Source organism: Gavialis gangeticus, unplaced genomic scaffold (assembly GCF_001723915.1).
Source record: "Gavialis gangeticus isolate Ggan-Ray unplaced genomic scaffold, GavGan_comp1, whole genome shotgun sequence".
Taxonomy (NCBI): Eukaryota; Metazoa; Chordata; order Crocodylia; family Gavialidae; genus Gavialis; species Gavialis gangeticus.
Window position 1 is genome coordinate 2,655,054 of NW_017729027.1, and position 14,319 is coordinate 2,669,372.

General features: G+C 43.8%; 1 protein-coding gene across 2 annotated transcripts in view; it reads right to left on the bottom strand.

Moving 5' to 3' along the window:
* ORC3 (origin recognition complex subunit 3) overlaps positions 1–14,319 on the bottom strand; it is a 100,104-nt gene that overhangs the window by 77,002 nt on the left and 8,783 nt on the right. For both annotated transcript variants that reach the window (XM_019520369.1, XM_019520368.1), the window contains exons 2-3: positions 8,787–8,838; positions 1,421–1,518 (exon numbers count right to left, since the gene is read on the bottom strand). In XM_019520369.1, coding sequence (XP_019375914.1) covers positions 1,421–1,518; positions 8,787–8,838 — 150 coding nt within the window. The remainder of the gene's footprint in view (positions 1–1,420; positions 1,519–8,786; positions 8,839–14,319) is intronic.

Consider the following 14,319-nt stretch of genomic DNA (forward strand, 5'->3'; position numbering starts at 1 on the left):
AGGGGACCCCAAGCAGCCCCGGGGAGGCTGAAACTCTGCCAGTCTGTAAGGGAAAAACACCACAGTTTCCCACATTTTTCTCCGTTAAAGGAGAATCCATTTTTAAAGTTTGCTGATCCATTTTTAAAGTTTGCTTGTGACCCTTCCACATATTCTTGTGACTCACTTTTGGGTTGCGACCCATGGGTTGAGAAACACTCATCTAACACACAAGTACTGCACCACAGCTCAGTGCAAACCAAATCCCCACGTGCAGACAAGTCCATTCATACTGTTTATAACTGTTCGTCAGGTTAAGCTTTTAACTGTATTATCTAGCATCTTCTGTTCAATTGCTTCTCCTCCAATCTACAATCAGACAACCTTAGGGAAAACTGCACCCTGGACAAACTTCTATTTCAGTATGTCTTGCCTCCCCACCTCCCCAAATGCCTCCCCCTAGTCACTGTCACCATGTGTGGGGGGAGGCATGAGGTGTGTATGGGAGGAGGGTGTTTGTGTGGGGAGGGTGCGCATGAGGAGCACATGTGCCCCAGTGGCAGGGGGCCCTGTGGGCTATTGCAAGGCAGCACATCCATTCATCCAAGGTGATAGCCTGGTGCCAACCAGCAGGGCCTGGGAGCAGCAGGGGCTCAGCATGGGGCAGCAGGAGGGGCAGGCAGGGCTGCTTGCACAAGCAGCCAAGCCCCTACAGCAGGGTGCTCCTACCCAGCACCGAGCCACCTGTACCCTGCCCTCGGCACTAGTGCCAGTGGCTGGGGGGGATGGAGGAGAGGTCTGCAGCACATCCTCCAGCGACAGCAGATCAGTGATGGTGAAGCCCTTGATGTGCAAGCCAGGGCTGCCCAGCCATGCCACCTTCTCACCAAGTACTGCCACCTTGCCTTTGACTCGCCCCTCAGTGACCTGCTCCTTGCCAGTCAAGCTGCTGCCCAAGGGTTTATCCTGCTGCCCTGGCCTGCCAGCTCCAATCAGCTCCAGGTGTGGTGGGTGCGGGGCGAGGAAGGGAGGCAGGCTCTGCTGTCCAATCCCTGGGATTAGTTGCCACTAAAGTTCCTTGACAGCTCCCACCTGGCACGAGCAGTGAGCCAGGGCAGAGCTTCCTGGCACTGCTCCTCACCACCTACATGCTGTACTGCAGCTGCACACATGCACGGGCCATTTATTGGCCAAATTATCAGCCACGAGGCTGATTTCCAATATGGACAATTTTCTTTATATCTGTGCTGATTCGATACCGGACCCACGTATCAGTGCACCTCTATTATGTAGCACATGGGGGTTTCAGTCTCACTTTTCATTTCTGGCCCTCCTCCCTCACAATATCACTGTTTTCAGCAGGTAAAGGAAATCACCTTAGGGGAAAGACAATTGACTGAAAAGGCAATGCTGTTCTTTAGAACTATGTAGTAGGACCTACCTCTGTTTCAGATTTGATCTGCTTCCATAATGATTCGCACGTAGCAAATCGTAGCCCACTGTCTTCTGAATCATTTTTACTGTCATTAAAATAGTCAGCTGCAAAGGCAGAATACAGGAAATCATAAAAGGTTTATAAAAAAACCTGCCTTTCCTCCCCCCATCCACAAAAGAAAATTACACAAAGGCTGCCACAGCTGACTGAAAAGGGAATATTCATCCTCATTCATTCAGATAAGATGACAAATCATTATCTGCTTGCACCTCTGGTAGAACAAGTAAAGGGAGTAGGTAGCAGCTGTTGCTAGAAGGACCTCAAATGCTACACAACTACTTAAATATCAAACACTTTTACCTGCTAAAAACCCTATTCTCTGCTAAAAATTTTGCTCAGCTTTCTAGATGCCATGCTACTCCAGAAATCTAGTCAATAAAGACACTTTACACTAAGTCTTCAACAAAAAAGACAGTCAAAGCTAGAAGGAGAAATAGGTAACTCAGTGGAAAACAAAGATTTTTTTTTAATTAAAAAAAAACCCACAACAACCAGAATCTTACTCAATCTCAGCTTCCATTTTTTAACAGGTGCAGGCAGGATTGGTTATTACCCTTTCACTCTTGCAAATGCATTTAACATAAATGTAGTTTTTCAAGGACTGCCAATACTACCTAGATATGTACAATGGCTGAAGATTAAATGAACAATTCAGTTAACTGTCATTATAATGCTGGGTTGTATGCTATAATTAAATTTTCTGCCTGTGAAGACAATGAAAAAAAGTGTAGGTCTTTCTAACAATCAGTTTCTGTGCTATCAGCTATGGTCTAATCTCTAGAAAGGGATTTGGTGAATGCTTGAAATCTTTCTGCAAACATGATAGTGCTGTAAGCAGTAGTGTTGTTGTACCTGTGATGGTCCAAGGATATGAGAGAAACAAGATCAGTGAGGAGAGGCAATCTTTTATTGAACTAACTTACGTAGTTGGGAGAAATAAAGAGAACAGGTTTCAGACTTCAAGCACTTTTCTCAAAGATATTACCTTACCTTACAAGCCACGTGTCTTTCACAGCACTATAAGCAATTAATGGAAGACTCCCCCAGAGGCCTGATTCTTTATCTACACTAAGAAACTACTTAAATGCAGTACAGACTGTAACATCCATTGATTTTGCAGGTCTACTTTCATTAACAATATTAACTAAAAGCAAGTCAAACCATTGTGTGTGTGTTATCTTGCCAAAATGCCCTTTCTATTTTTTTATTTTATTTTTTTTACTTTTGAGTCTATTTTTATGCTTTCAAGTATACTTTTCAAGTTTACATGGATGTGTGCAAAGGCCTGTGCTAGGAGGTCTAGAGTACCATCAAGTCCAACTAAAATAAATGGGATTTCAGAGGACCCTCCACCTTGCAAAAGCTAGAAATATGTGCATGAAAACTGCCTGTTTCTTCTGCTCACATTCACGCATTCTCGTTTGTATACAAGTAGGAAATGGATAGCTAGAGTCCAGTTCCTCCATGGCTGGCTAAAAGGCAAACACAAGCAGTACTTTGGACAACAGGCTAGATTCCTAAAAGGTATTTAACTGCCTAAAGATGCAGTTCAGTACTTACAAGTGTTTTAATTCTTACTAGGAGTTAGATATGTAGGTTCATTAAATACATATTTGCATCTTCACATGCAGATATACTTTTTAAAACCTGGCCCTAAGAACAAGAGGACGGGAGTGTTGAAAGACAGTGGCTGGCCAATATTTTTAGCAATGGCAATTAAAAGATGCAGAGTTGATGTGCTTATTTCATGGCTCCCAGATTTATTTCTTCAGGGTAAGAAATTAAGAGTTAAACAGCATCTGGTTAATCTGAGTGCCATCTCCTTGGGGAAAAGCAGTAAATAATTAGGTATGTAACAGAATCTGAATGTTAAGTAGCATGATGCTGTATTGGACCCCTCCTCTCCCCCCTGCAAAAAAAAAAATTCTTAAGAGATTACTGTAAACCAGTAATCGTTTAAAATAACAAAATTAGTTTTTATTTATGAGTATTAAGTATTGACTGGACTCCTCCTTTGGCAATCTCTTGCAATCAAGGATGATTATCTTCCATGGCTGTCTTATCTGTGGTCCGAAGATGGCCGACAAGGCAGATTCAGGATCAACAGACTGTTGCAGCTCGGACACATTTCCGCATGGAGTGGGCGGCTTTAGATTGATTCGGTCTGCAACACAGTGTTTCTGCTGCTCCTGCTTATTCATCTCCTGTTGTCATTGTACAGTTTCAAAGTACTGAGATCTTCACAGTGGACTCTTCCTCCATTTGGTGTGGTCCTGGGCAATAATCTCACTTGAGCTGATGTCAATGTTGCATTTTTACAAGTTGTCCTTGAGGACGTCCTTGAAGCACTTTCTCTGCCCTCCTCTTGAGCATACACCTTGACTAAGAGCTGGGAGAATAAGATTTGCTTTGGGAGTCTGGAGTCAGACATCCAGATGACATGGCTGGTCCAGAAAAGGTGATGTCAGATGATAATTGCCTCGTTACTCGTGATGCTTGCTTGTGAGGGGACGCTAATGACATTAATTGACTGAACTATCCCCAAAGATAATGTTATCACAACTGGAGCAACATCTGTTTTAGCAAGATTAATAATATCCAGATGAAGCAGTTTTCAGTAAGAGGCAAAATTCTACAGTGGCTTAATTGTTAAATGATAAGACCCCCTCATTGGCCTAATTATTTAAAATTGTGTTGTAATGATAGAAAACTGAGTTAAACTTCCTTGTCTTCAACTCTCTGAACTAGAGACATGTCAGCTCTGGGGGAAAAATAATTTTGGATTGATTTTAAACCAGGTGTTAAAGTAACTCCCTCTGGTGATGAAAAAGTCTGCAATGATTTCCAAAGAGGTTTAAAATCTAGCTCACTTTTTTTTTTTTGCACTCTTCTTCTTCATTCAAACTGTCACAGCTTTTGACAGCTCTGAGATGAGCAGGGACTAGGAGTGCTGCCAAAACAGCACGCTTAACCTGGGAGCAGGGACAAGATGTCCCTTGAGCAACTCTCAACACAACTGAGCAGCACCATTCACATATCCAAAGGGAGTTATCCTGCCTAGTTCTTTACAGATGATACAAAGAGAGTGAAATGTTGTCTAAATAGTAGAAATGTGAGGAACGTAGAAAGGAACTCGAGGAACAAAATAAAGGCTTCCCTCTAAAATCAGGGTATAGGGTCACCTGGGGATTGAGGCGCCAACCAGAGTCATTATGGGTGAGCAGAATCTGAGGACAAACTGGGCTGGGAAGCCAGGCAGTGAATGGGGACTAAGAGCAAGTCAAGTCAAGAAGCCAGGAGATCAAGCAGAGAGCAGAGTCCAGGAGAAAGGTGAAGGGAACAACAAAGTGGTCTTGGATCAGCTTGATTCGTTTTCTGGACACTTATTCCTGCTCAGGAGTTTATAAGAGGAAGTGCAGAGTCAGCTAGCCAACTCCAGTGACAAGTAGCAGGCAGTAGGTTAGGCTCTACTGGAGGCTTCAGACTATCCTCAGTCAACCACAGGGTGGCAGGCCAGGATGAGTAGCGCCAGGTTCAAGGCTGCTGCCTGACATCACCTCCCCCAAGCCCCAACAACAGAGGCTCTGGAGGGTCACTGGCCCCGTCTTCTCTGGGTAGTCCCTATGAAATTTTTTAGTAAGTCAAGGGTGTGGACATTTTCTGCTGGTTCCCACACACAATCTTTAGGTCCACATCCCTCCCAGTCTATCAAGTAGTGCAACTCCTCTATCTCCTCTTAGCCTCTAAAATCTGATGGACTATGTATTCCTCCTGTTCCTCAATTGTACCAGGGGATGATGGAGTTTGGGTACAGTGGGGAGGAGAATTCTCTATGTGCAGTTTGAATAGCGAAACATGGATTACAGTACTCAGTGAATCTTTAGTGCGTACAGGAGCTGTAGTTCAAAGGCTAGCAGGTTCATTTAGCAGGTTATGCAGGAGGGGCTGAGAAAGTGGTGATCCAGTTTCCACGAAGGCTGGTCCATACAGAGGTGTTCAGTCGACAGACGCACTTTCTCCCCTACACAGTAGGCAGGCCCTGGCTGGTGGTGCTGGTCTGCCTGCCACTTATAGGCCTCTTTTGTCCTTTGCAGGTGTTGCTTCAACTCCTCCTGGACTTTATAAATGTGACAGAGTCATTTCATAGCTCCAGGGTTGTCGGAGCCTGTTGGCAAGATGGGATGAAACCAGAGCTGGAACCCATAGTTTCCAAAGAACAGGCTTTGTTCTGCTGAGGCATATGTGGAGTTGTTGTATGTAAATTTTGCAAGCATCAGGAGTAAGACTCAATCATCCTGCTGAAAACAAGTACCAGTGAAGGTATTGTTCTAAGACCTGATTGGTCCTTTCAGCCTCACCATTTGTCTCGGGGTGGTAGCCCAATGAGACATGGGTGCTGACTCCCGGGAGGTGGAGGGCTACAGACCAGAACCAAGAAATAAACTTTGACCACACACTCTGATATGATGCAATCTGGAAGGCTATGGACGTATACCACAGACTGCATCTTTTGCTGAGGAAGTGCCCATGGGTGGAATCAAGTAGGTCATTTTTGTGAGTTGGTCCATTAGTTAGAATCACAGAACAACCGTTCAAGACTGGCACCTTTTGATGAAGTCCACGGACAGCCAAGAGTCCGCAGTCCAGCATCTTATAATTTTGTTCTGCCAGAGTCAGCTTGCAGGAAAAGAAAGTACAGGAGTACAGGGCCTGTTCTGGACCTTGCCGACTGTGAGGACCCAATGATTTACAGAGATGGAGCATCCCCCCATCCTTCGTAATGAATACGATGACAGTCCCAGTGGGGGAGACAAGACTTTCTTATGAACCTCTGGTTTACCTGCAGGTATTCTCAGAGGGCAGCAAGTTCTGGCTTTGACAAGGTACAAAAGTGCCCCATTGGGATCTCTGCCCCAGGCTGTAGGCTGATGAGGCAATCATAATGTGTGTATGGGGGGAGGATCTCCATGTTCTTTTTTCTCAAATACATCAGCGTAGTCCTAGTATTTTCAGGGCAGACTGGATACAACCTCAGGGGAGGGCAGAAGTCATTGGGACCCCTGACTGAATTGTAGGGTTGGGCAACTCTCCCAGGTTTCCAGCAGTGTTGCTCGCAGTAAACTGAACTGGAGTTAACTTCTTCTTAGGCTTTCCAATCAATTGGGGGTCATAGTGGGTAAGCCAGGGGAACCCTACAATCAAGGGGTAAGGCAGGGAATGGACTGCCCCAAAACATAGCCTCTGGCAGTGCTGATCAATGCTCACCTCCATGGTGATGGTCTCCCACTGTAGGGCTGAAGGTAAGAGGGGAGCGATCTATAGTCTTGAAGGTCTCTAGCTTGGACTGCCACTGTAGTGGGATACATAGGGCCTAGGTCATGGTTTCATTGATTAAATTGATTTGACCCAGGACCTAGAGGTGGATGTACAGCTGTAACTGAGGGTACTGAGGGTTAGATCAGATTTGCTGCAGGTTTCCATTATTAAGTGAGTGAAAAAAGTCTGTAGTGAAACTAAGTCAGCCACCCTCACTAAGCATGGACTAGTTACTTTTTCCATGCCCCCTCTCTTGGGGCAGCAGGCATATTGGTGTCCTAGGACCTTACAACAGAGAAACAAAAATTGTGTGGCATTGCTTCTGTTCATTTGGGGTACAGCAATGGTGTCCCCATCAATGTGCGTGGGTTCGGGAGTAGCATTAGTGAGATGGGGAACCGGAGGGGGTAGTGAGTACTTTTTTTCTTCCCTCCACACCTGGAGATTCAATTCAGACTGCCAGGTCCACAAAGGCATCAAAACCTGTGGGCAGTTCTACCTGTGGAAGTTCATCTTTTATTTCTTGCCACAGACTGCACTAGAATCAGTAAAGCTGGGCTGCCTTGTTCCAGTACATGTCTGCCATGTAGCAGTAGAAAAGGGACATACAGGTAGGGGCAATACCCTCCCCCTTGCAAAAGTTCCTTAACGCAGATTCTGCTGTCTGGGCCTGGTGGGGGTCATCAAACTTAACAAATAATTCTTGAAGGAATGGCTTCCAGTCCTGGAGGGCTAGGATGTCATGCTCCACCAGCAGTAAGGCCCAATTCAATACATCCTGTCAGGATGCTTATGACCAGGCTTACCTTTGTCTGACCCCTGAAGTAGATTCCAGGGCTAAGAACAAAAGGCAACACTGGATTAAAAAAAATCTTTGGAGTGCCTGTCTCCATCATACTTTTCATGTAGCAGAAGAGAAACAGAACTCTGTGGGACAGGCCCAGCAATCTCCTCCTGTAGCCATTGCGCCTCCTCACACCAGCCCTAGCTATTCATATGGCAATACGCCACCTGGGTCTGGAGAGACTGGTTCTCAGCAGCTGCTACATCCATACTTCCAGGACTGGTTGGGTGGAGGCAAGCTGATTCAGCCAGTGCTGTCCAACCTGGATGTCTCCTTGACCTGTGGCATCCAAAGCAGGCAGGTCTGAGGGTACAAGCAAGAGGCTGGGTTCTGTGATGAACCCTCTTCACTGAAGATGCAAATCCAAACAAACTGTCATGCCAGGATGTGGGCCGTCCAGGCAAACTGACACGCCAGGACGTGGGCAGATGAATCTAGGGCCACTCATGGATGAAGGTGCTGATTAGGGTCATAATGGGTGAGCAGAATCCAAGGACAAACTGGGTCAGGAAGCCAGGAGGTCAATCTGAGAGCAGGGTCTAGAAGTGAATTGGGTCAAGAAGCCAGGAGACCAAGCAGACAGCTGAGTCAAGCAGCAAGCTCCAGGGAACAGCAAAGTGGTCTTGGATCAGGTTCAGCCCTATTGCCCAGGGATATATACACAGGAAGTGGAGGGTCAGCTGACTCCAGCTGGCCACTCTGGTGATATGAAGTGGGCAGAGTATTATGCCCATTTGCAGACTTCAGGCCATCCTGGATGAATGTGGGTGATCAAGAAGTAGGAGGACCAGGATGAGTGGCTGTGTTTGCCTGGGCAAAGTCCCCAGGTCTGAGGCTGGGTCTTGTCTACTGACTTAATAAATCAAATCAGTAGACAATTTAAGCTGTTTTTCATACTAGAGAGAAAAGCTTTCCTGAGGAAAAAAATGTCTATAAAGAAAAAGAGTGGCTACTCTGATTTCATTTCTCAAGATGAGAGAATTTCATAGTTGTCAGAGTGCTGCTGAGGAAATGACAGTTCAATAGTACAATGTCAGCACTGGCAAGTAAATTAATCTTTAAATGGACATTACAAATTTCAATCTAAATTGCAAGTTTTAGGGTCAGCAGAGCCTTTCTGAAGCATAGCAACACATATCAAAATGTACTCACCTGCTGAAGCTATCCTCCTCTTCTTGGACTTTGGCTTAAAAACAAAACAGCCCTAGGGAGTAACAAGAAAAATGTTCAAAGTGAGTGACCCTCTGACCAAGATTCCTGGGGCTCAACCAGCAATTTCTTAAGGTTATTCAGTTTCTTTGTTTTCAGATCAACCGACTTCCCCATGTTGCCCTTTCCATCTCTTTTTTCAGACTAGAAACCTAGGGAAACAATGTCCGAATTGTTCTTTCCTCATTCTGAAGTACCAGCTCCCAGGCCTGGGATGGATTTTTTAACCTTTCTATTGGATTTTCAACCTATCTACCAACCAGTGTGTTGTCACCAGAAATAAAACCAAAAACACCCTCAATCTAAATAATATTTCAGAAACAAACCTAAGTATACTGAGACCAAATAGTAAGTTAATAATTATATTTAATACAAATCAAAGGAATATGATGCAAAATAAAACAAACTTAAACTAAGACAGAAATGGACAACCCTATGTAAATTGGTTTGCGGACACAAAAGATAGAAACAATAGGGTTTTTTTTCACCTCAGTGGATAGCTGAGGAAATTAAATATCAGAATAAATATGTATTTTTTTTTAGTTATTAAAATCATTATTACATGGAGGGGCAAATAATCTAATTAGTTTTAATATGGAGTGTGATAAACTAATGAAGCTTATTGTAAGACACTGGTTGCCTGTAATAGCAGGGGAATCGAGAGTTCATGATCCAAGCGATTCCTTCTAGTTTTATGTACTGCGTTGCTACATCTGAAAATCTCTTCAACAGAAATCTCAATTTTAGAAGATGTATTGTTTGCTGAAGTATGTAACTTTAACAGTAAATAAAAGTAAGCAACACTAATATAATAACACTGTTAATAAAATAATACTACAAATGAATCAGACAGCTGGAAAGAGTGCACAGAATGGAAAGCAAATAGAAAGTAGTGCGCACTCTTTTGGAGCTATGCTTTGGTCACTGCCAATGGATACAACAGTTTTCCATTACTACTTATAAATCCCTAGTTGTTTATCATACAGTTATTAGCTATTTCATCATCAGACTAAACATCTGGATTCTCTCATTGCCTGCCATTACAGCTTCAACCATAAGTTCCTTCCATCAAGCGTTTTCTGGAATACTCTTAAACCAACATCAACTGCATATCTACCACTCTCAACATAAAAATAACACCCTACAAACAATCATATACAAAAACCCAATACAGAACAGGAAAGTTGTAGTCTGTAGCCAAGCCCTCGGATGCAATAATATTTGCTCTGAGAATATCTATAACACCCATCTCACCAATCTAAAAACTGCCAAATTGTAGAAACCCTTTACATTTATCTGTCATGGACTCATGTCCGTACCGAGTGAACTGTACAGCAGCTCTAATATAACACAGCACAATTACACACTAATTTAGGAGAGAAAGTAAGGAATTGAGAAACGCTATACCTCCTCATCTATACTTAAAAAGACAGAGGAAATGAAAGATTTTATTTAGTTAAACTGGAAAAGGACCAGGGTACCAGGGGTGGCACTCCTACTCTAACCTAAAGTAGTCAGGACCTATTGGTTTATACCATGTCTGAAAAAAAATATAGCGTTTTTTGAAGCTCAATGTCTTTTAAAACATGCAGGAATCTTACACGCGGTAATGACTTAGAGGCAAAAATACCTCCAAATGAATTTACCAGCAACCATTTTCTGCAGCACCTGGATTTTTTCCCCTTTAAGACAAACCTCAGTTGTTGGTTTTTTACCTTACACAACGTGAAGGGATCAGAGTGAAGCAGCATGTGTATTCAACAGGATGACAAAATAAATTTAAATTTATAAGGACCTAATTTGTGTTGCTTCAAAACATGTGGAACGAGAAAGGAAGTATTTTACTTTGAGAAAGCATCTACTTCTAACTATAACGTGGGATACCAACTGTTTTTTCAAAGGATGGAAGAAGAATCTCAAAATAACACATGGTTTCACAGTTTATATAAAGAGAGCTTAAAAATATATAACTACCTAACTGTGGTAAAACATGATTACAGTTTCTAAAAAGAAAGAAGCAGGGTATCAAAATACATAATCAGACAAAGTACATTTAAAAATAAAACAGAAGAATGCTGAAAAATAAGGAAATTAAATTCATACTGACAATTCTGGAATGGAATAAAAGTGGCTAAGTACAATCCATGAAATTGAAGGAGGCCCAAAGTGAAACACCGTAACATCCCATCATAGCAATGAAAGCAGTGAAACTAGATACAAGCATCTTTAAAAGTAATGTGCAACACAGGCAAAGCGACAATTGCCCCGTACGTTTTAGGAAAACTCTCCCAGCCGGGCAATGCCCCTCATCTAACCCCACCAGTGCTACCAACCATGGAAGCATTAGTATAAATTGTCCATTGACATCGTTACAATTGTGTTCTCTAACCCCGATCAAAGCATGTCGACACGACACCAAGCAGTTCAATGGGGACTCTCCTACATCTGCCAGTGTAGTAAAAACCACAAAGCTTAACTGGAAAGGAGAATTACCACAAGAGACAGATGCCACAAACTAGCGACTCCCTCAAACTTTTCACTACAAACCTACTGCAGAATGACATCCATTTCTGGAGGGTACCTCCAACATTATGCATTACATTTTAAAACAGATTGAAAGTGTTTTCTTTTCCTTTACTGAAGGCAATAATAATTTATACTGAAGGATCCAAAAGCACTTCACAAATTAAGAGAAACTATTACACGGGGGTCATGTTTTCCAACATGGAAATGTAGCCATCTCTGGTATGAAGCAATTAACACTGCCACAGAAACCCTGTACAAAAATTTAGAACAGGAAGTAAAAACAGTTTGTTGTATTTTATTAAAACTTTTAAAATATTCCTTAATATTGTTTTGCTTTTGAAAATTGTGGCTACAATTCCTACAGCTATACATTGCCACTGTCATAACCCTAATCTTACCCCAGATCTAAACTTCCAGTCACAGAACAAACAGAAACACAAGAGATTTAAAATCATATGTGTGTAGTGACAGCAAACATTTTATTTAATTTTTTATCACTGATATTAGTCCAATGAAGGACACTGAAGGAGCACTCCATGGGAGTAAAAGGAAGTGCCAAGCTTGATTTGGATAATAAGTAAGAGCTTTATCTGCAGCAATAACGCTGGTGCTTAATTCAGATGCATGTCAGTTTGATTTCTACCCATCTCCACATTTCATTAATTTGCTCTAAATAGAAATTTAGTTTTGTTTTTGGGAGGTATGGATGCAAATAAGGTGGTAAAGAAAAGGCAGAGCAGCCTAAATTGTATTCTCTCAACCACAAAAACAGTGGCACAGCTCACAGCCCACACTAATGTAAGCCACATAAAACAAACAGCAGCATGGGGTACACATAAAATGTATTTTACCAGTGGACACAATAAACAGTTTAGGAGGTACTTAAACACGTGTTACAATGGGGGTGGGAGCATTGTAACAGCTGGGTGCATAATTTATAGACCAGGCGACATCACTTTTACATGCTGGCATTCCCAGTGTGTGGGTATATTTTATGCCTATTTATACTACATTATATAGCAGGGGTAGGCAAAATAGGGCCCATGGATGTATCTGCCCTGCCAACTGATTCTACCCAGCCTGCAGGCAGATGGTGCAGGCAGTGGCTCTGGCATTTGCTGGTGCCATAGGGGTCACTGAGTGAAAGCAGCTCTGCCTGCCTGCGTGGCAGGCTCTGGGTGAGCTGTGCTTGGGCCCTGGCAGCTTCACCGCCAGCCTTGGCTGGCGCCATGAGGGACACTAGGTGGAAGCAGCCCTGCCCAACCACCTGGCTACACGCAACAGGCCCTAGAAAAACAGCGCTCGGGCCTTGGCCCCCTGCTCAGGCTGGGTAAGAGGTACCCTGCCCGCCTGCAGCCTGGGAGCCCATGGCATTGCCGAGGGCCCTCACAGGAAAGCCGCCCCGAATGCCCAGAGCCCAAGTTGGTTAATGCACATCAAGGGCTTCATTCTTCCCATTGACCAAGTTTGTTTTTCTTTCACCTAGTTTTCAATATACAACAGTAAGACTTTATTTTGAGCTGTTATGCCAGGGACAGGCAAAGTCTGGTCCACAGGCCGGATCCAGTCAGCCAGGGACTTCATTTCCCAGCTGCCCCTGTCCACATGATTGTGCCAGTCTCCATGGAGAGCCCAGCCACACCTGTGTGTGAAAGCTCAAGCTAGGATTGCAATGGAGACCAGCATCAGCACCTCCGGCAGCACACGTGGCAGAGCAGTTCAGGGGGATGCTCTGGAGCTGCTGGGAACTTGGGATGAGGGCAGCTTGCTCCAGAGCCAGGGCAAAGCTGTGATCTGTAGCCTGCACGCTGTGGGCCAGGGCGAGCAAGCAGGGGATCACGGCTCTGCCCTGGCTCCAAACTAGGAGCCAGTGAAAAAGTTCTTTCTAATATCCAATTTAAAGTTCCTGCGTTGCAATGTACAGCCTTTACTTCTTGTCCCATCATCATCCTCTTAACAGTGTTCCCATGCAGAAAGGATTATCAAATCTTCCACTGCCTCAGTCTTCTCTTATCCAGTCTAAATCATTCCAATTCTTTCTATCTTTCCTCATAAACCACATTTCCCAGATTTCTAATAATTTTTGTTTCTCTATGCTGGACTCTTTCTAATTTGCCCGCATCTTTCTTAATGAGAAAGGTCCCAAACTGGACACAATACTCCAAACCACCAGAGTAGAAGAACCACTTCCACTAGCAAGGAAACTTGAAAGCAACATTCCTGTTAACACAAGGCAGTGTGCTATTGGCTCGTTTTGTAACAAGAATGTATTGTTGGTTCATATTCAGTTTATGGTCCACTATAACCCTCAGGTCCTTTTCTGCAGTGCTGCAGCTTAGCCAGTCATCCCCCAATTTGTGCACGTAAGGACTTGTTCTTATCTAATTGCATTTGATTAATTGCAGGCCATTTTTCCAAATTAACAAGGTTGTTCTGCATCCTAATCATCCCTTCCAGAGCGTCTGCAACCCCAGCTTGGAGTCATCTGCACATTTGTTAAGGGTGTACACAATTTAATTCTTCAAATTATTAATGAAGATATTAAGCAGTACCAGACCCTAAACAGATCCCCAGGGAAACCCACTCAATACTGCTGCTTATGTTGTCTAATTGGGAAGAGAACATAAACATCAGGATTTAGATCTCAATTCGGTCAGGCCTGAACTCAAGAGAAAGATCTGCCCCCAATTACTGTGTTTACTTGAATCCAAGACAAGTTTTTTTCCCCCCCAGTCAACATGGGGGGAAGCCTCATCTTAGATTTGAGTACTGGCCTGGGCCTGGAACCAAAGACAGAACTTAGCACTGCCCGCCCCAGGCCAGGGTGGCTCATGTGGCGGGGGAGGAAGCTGCCTGGGTGGGGGTGAAGCACAACCAGAAACCACATGGTGGAGAGCACAAGGAAGACAATGCAGCCTCCTCCTCTCCTCTCCCATGCTGCTTACCTTCT